The 4,452-nt window shown below is 37.5% G+C and overlaps 1 protein-coding gene across 1 annotated transcript in view; it reads right to left on the bottom strand.

The window, feature by feature from the left end:
• Nucleotides 1-2,282: 2,282 nt before the first annotated feature.
• The window catches only part of RAD51AP1 (RAD51 associated protein 1), a 33,383-nt gene continuing 31,213 nt past the window's right edge, over nucleotides 2,283-4,452 (bottom strand). Inside the window, exons 8-9 of the mRNA XM_007937189.1 lie at nucleotides 3,054-3,218; nucleotides 2,283-2,311 (exon numbers count right to left, since the gene is read on the bottom strand). Coding sequence (XP_007935380.1) covers nucleotides 2,283-2,311; nucleotides 3,054-3,218 — 194 coding nt within the window. The remainder of the gene's footprint in view (nucleotides 2,312-3,053; nucleotides 3,219-4,452) is intronic.

Genomic DNA, 4,452 nt, shown 5'->3' with positions numbered 1-4,452 from the left:
TTGACCAGGAGGCTGTCATTCAAATGGAACAAGGGGACACTACATGGTTTAAAAGCAAGAAGGGAGTGCATCAGGGTTGTAATCTTTCTCCACACTTATTCAAGCTATATGCTGAGCAAATAATCCAGGAAGCTGGACTATATGAAGAAAAACGTGGCATCAGGATTGGAGGAAGAATCATTAACAACCTGAGATAAGCTGATGATACAACTTCACTTGCTGAAAGTGAGGATGACTTGAGGCACATACTGATGAAGACTGAAGAATACAGTCTGCAGTATGGATTACATCTCAATATAAAAAAACAAAAATCTTCACAACTCGACTAATGAGCAGCATCACAATAAATGGAGAGAAGACTGAGGTTGTCAAAGAATTCACATTGCTTGGTTGTACAATTGACACCAATTGGAAGCAGCAGTCAGGACATTAGATGATGTGTAGCACTAGGCAAATTGGCTCGAAGGAACTCTTTCAAGTGCTGAGTAGCAAGGATGTCTCCTTGAGGATTGAGGTCCACCTGACACAAGCCATGATATTTCCAATCGCCTCATATGCATGTGAGAGCTGGACAATGAATAAGGAAGACCAAAGAAGAGTTGATGCTTTTGAGTTGTGGTGCTGGCGAAGAATGCTGAAAGTATCATGGACTGCTAAAAGAACTAACAGATCTGTCCTGGAGGAAGTGTAGCCAGAATGCTCCTTGGAAGCAAGAACGGCCAGACTTCGTCTCACCTATTTTGGTCATGTTGTCAGAAGGGACCATTCCCTGGAGAAGGATGTCATGCTTGGTAAGGTGGACGGTCGATGAAAGATGGGAAGGCCTTCAACGAGATGGATTGACACGGTGACTGCAACAATGGGCTCAAGTATAGCAAGGATCATGGAGCTGGCGTGGGATCGGGTGGTGTTTCGTTCTGCTGTGCATGGGGTTGCTATGAGTCAGAAATGATTCGACAGCACATAACAACAACAACAACAGCATAGCCACAATATAGGCTATTGGCTAACACACTGACAGAACCTCTCTTGATCTTTTCTCTATCAATGGAAAAATTATAATGTGTGCCAGCTGAGAGACTCTCAAAGGTTACCCAATAACTTATTAATGGGACAGAAATATAATCCATTTTTCCTAATTCCTTATCCTATCACTTAACAGTTAATGTTTTACTTCTGATATTATGTACATATTTATCTCCCTTGTGAAGCAACTTGCTCCAAGATATATAGAAAAGACTTTAACTGGTAAATTCCATCTTAGAAACTGAAATTTCTTTTCATTTTTCAGTGTGTCTTGGTGACCAAGCATATTCATACTGTTAGTGACTTTTTCATTTCACAGTTTGTGGTAGGCAGAATAATGGCTCCCCAGAGACACCCATGTCCTAATCCTTGGAACCTATGAATGTTACCTTACATAGCAAAAGGACTTTGTGGATGTAGTTAAGAATTCTAAGATGGGAAGATTGTCCTTGATCATCTTGATGGATCTAATGTAATCACAAGGATCCTAATAAGGGAAAGAACCAGAGGATGCAAGTCAGAGTGATACAATTTGAGAAAGAGTCGACCACTGCTGGCTTTGAAGATGGAAGGGGCCATGAGTCAAGGAAGCAGATGGCCTCCAGAAGCCAGAAAAGGCAAGAAAATGGATTCTCCTGTACTGGGAACACAGCCCTGCAGAAAACTTTGATTGTAGCCCAGAGAGAACCAGTTTGGACTTCTGATCTCCCAAACTGAAATAATAAATTGTGTTGTTTTAAACCACTAAGATGGTGATAATTTGTTACAGCAGCTATAGGAAACTAATATACAGCTTTATCTTTAAAGGCCCTCACATCTAAAATCTAATTTCTGGAAAACAGATGAATTTGTCAATTAAAATAAGACCGTAATTTAAAACTTCATTGATTCAGAATACAGTGAGTGGAGAGAAAGAGACTTCTCAGTATTCAATTCTTATTTAATTCTAAGTACCCAGCACCATGCTATTAAAGGCAAGACTAACTCTTACCATTAATAAATGGGAAGTCTGAATAATAGAACTTTTAGATTCAAATAGCATATATATTTTAAAAATTAAGACATAAAAATGAATATCAATAAGTAAAACAAATCCATTTAGTAGAAGCTGTATTTTATAATAACCCATTTATATATAATATACATAAACTCAAAAATATCATATCTGCTTTTTTATGTTTAAGGCGTAACAAATTCCAAAAGCTTTAACGTGAAAATGATTTCTTACTGAATTTAGTTTGAAAAAATAAAGTGCCCTAAATACTGGCAAAAGAGGTCTCAAAGACTAGGTCAAGCATGAAAGCAAGTAAAAAGAATCAGGAAAACTCCTCTGTTTAATTCCCAGAGAAAATATGGTCCTGTGGATAGGGTTTAGGCTTTGAGTGAACAAACCTGGGCTCAAATTCTAAGGTTCCACTTAGTAGTTTTAAGAATTCCAACAAATTATGTAACCTTTCTGAGCCTCATTTTTTCATCAGTAGTACACAAGTGATAATAGCTGCCTCAGAAGAGGTAGCAAGAACAAGAGCTAGAGAGGGATGATACACATTAAATGCTACCATACATAGTACGGCCTACTGAATTTTTCCCAAATAATGTATCCATGTAAATAATCTACCCACACATGCAATATGCAGAAATGATGAAATGATGTAGAACAGTTCTGCATAGCACACTTGGACATACACCATGCATGTCTCATGACATAGTTTAATTATGTCATTTTAGTGTCAACTGAAGTCAGTAATGTTAAAAAAAATGGCATAGCACATTTACAAAAAGAACATGGGAGGAGTTACACAGTTAATAAGAAACATACAATGTGCACTTTATTTGTGGGAAAAAATACAGTAGTATGCTTTTTGCTTTACTCTCTCAGCCACCTCACTCTGCTTTATACTATGTATTTTAATGAGAAATAAACATTGGCAAAACATTAAGGAAAACAAAGACAAAAATAAGAAAAATACAGCAAACAAACCACATACATTTCTTTCATAAAATTAAATGTTTTGGACCAAGCTTACCCAAAGAATTACATATGGATTTAGGCTTCTTCTCTTTCTTTTCTACTGGGGGTTTTACCTTCACTTCTTTCCTTTTAATTTCTTTAACTTTACTTTTTCTCACAGTGAACTCTTCATCATTATCTTCACTCTCACCAAAATCAGATTCATCCTCAGAATCTTTACCTAAAACAGATTATACAGCATTTTCTCAATTTTTTGTTTTCTTTCAACTTTCGGCATCTGTTTTCCATCTTTTTAAACACATCACTTCCATAAACCTATAAACATGAAGGAAATATCATCCAAGAAAACCTCTTCCCAACATCCTATTTCTTAGCTACCCTTGACAGCAAAAATCCTCAAAAAGTTGTCTCACTCACCATTCCCAGTTCATTATCCCCCATTTTCTTGAACTTATTTCAATAGGGTTTTCATATCCACCAAGCTCACCACTGACTTTGCCAAATACATTGGTCAATTTTGTTTTTGTCTATTAGACCTGACAGTTCATTTAATCACTGACTTCTCTCCAAAATGCTTTCTCCATTTAGCTTTTCAATACTCCTCCCCCCTTGGCCCTCCTGCATTTTTAGCCATTCTTTTTCAATCTCCTTTGCTGAATGTTTCTAATCTTTCTGACCTCTACACATCGAAGTGCTCCAGAGTGAGTATACAGACCTCTTCTCTTGCCTACCTGCAGTCATTTCCCAAGCGATCTCATTCAGTCTCACGGCTAAATACCATTTACACAGTGATGCTTCCAAATTTATTTTTCCAACCTGGACTTTTCTCTTGAACTCCAAACTTGTTTATTCAATTGCTTACTTAACATCTCCATAAATGTCAGAGGTATTTCTAACATGTCCAAAACCCAACTCTTGATTTCATTTATTACCACCCCTTCATTCAGCAAACTTGCTCCTCTAATAAGTCTTTTCTATCTCAGTAAATGGAAACTTCTAGTCACTGAGACCAAAAATCATTCTTGATTGCCTTTTTCTCTCTTGCCTATACTCAGTTCATCAACAAATTCTATCGGCTATTCCCTCAAACAAGGAGCTATGGTAGTGCAAGGGGCTAAGACACTCAATTGCTAACTGAAAGGTTGGTAATTGGAACCACCAACCAATCCATAGGAGAAAGACAAGGTAGTCTGCTTCCATAAAGATTTATAGCCTTGTAAACTCTATAGGGCAAGGAGCTCTAGTGGTATAGTGATTAAGGCTACTAACCAAAAGGTCAGCGATTTGAATCTACCAGCTGCTCACCAGAGGAAAGATTGGGCAGTCTGCTTCTGTAAAGATTTACAACCTTGAAAACCCAGTGGGGTTCATTGAATTAGACTGGTGGTGAGTTTGGTTTTTGGTTTGGAAATCCTATAGAGCAGTTCTACTCTGTACTACAGGGTCACTGTGAG

The sequence above is a fragment of the Orycteropus afer genome, unplaced genomic scaffold (assembly GCF_000298275.1).
Source record: "Orycteropus afer afer isolate SDZICR_OR568_19922 unplaced genomic scaffold, OryAfe1.0 scaffold00040, whole genome shotgun sequence".
Lineage (NCBI taxonomy): Eukaryota > Metazoa > Chordata > Mammalia > Tubulidentata > Orycteropodidae > Orycteropus > Orycteropus afer.
The sequence above is the reverse complement of the archived record's forward strand: the minus strand, read 5'-3'. Positions and strand labels throughout refer to the sequence as shown.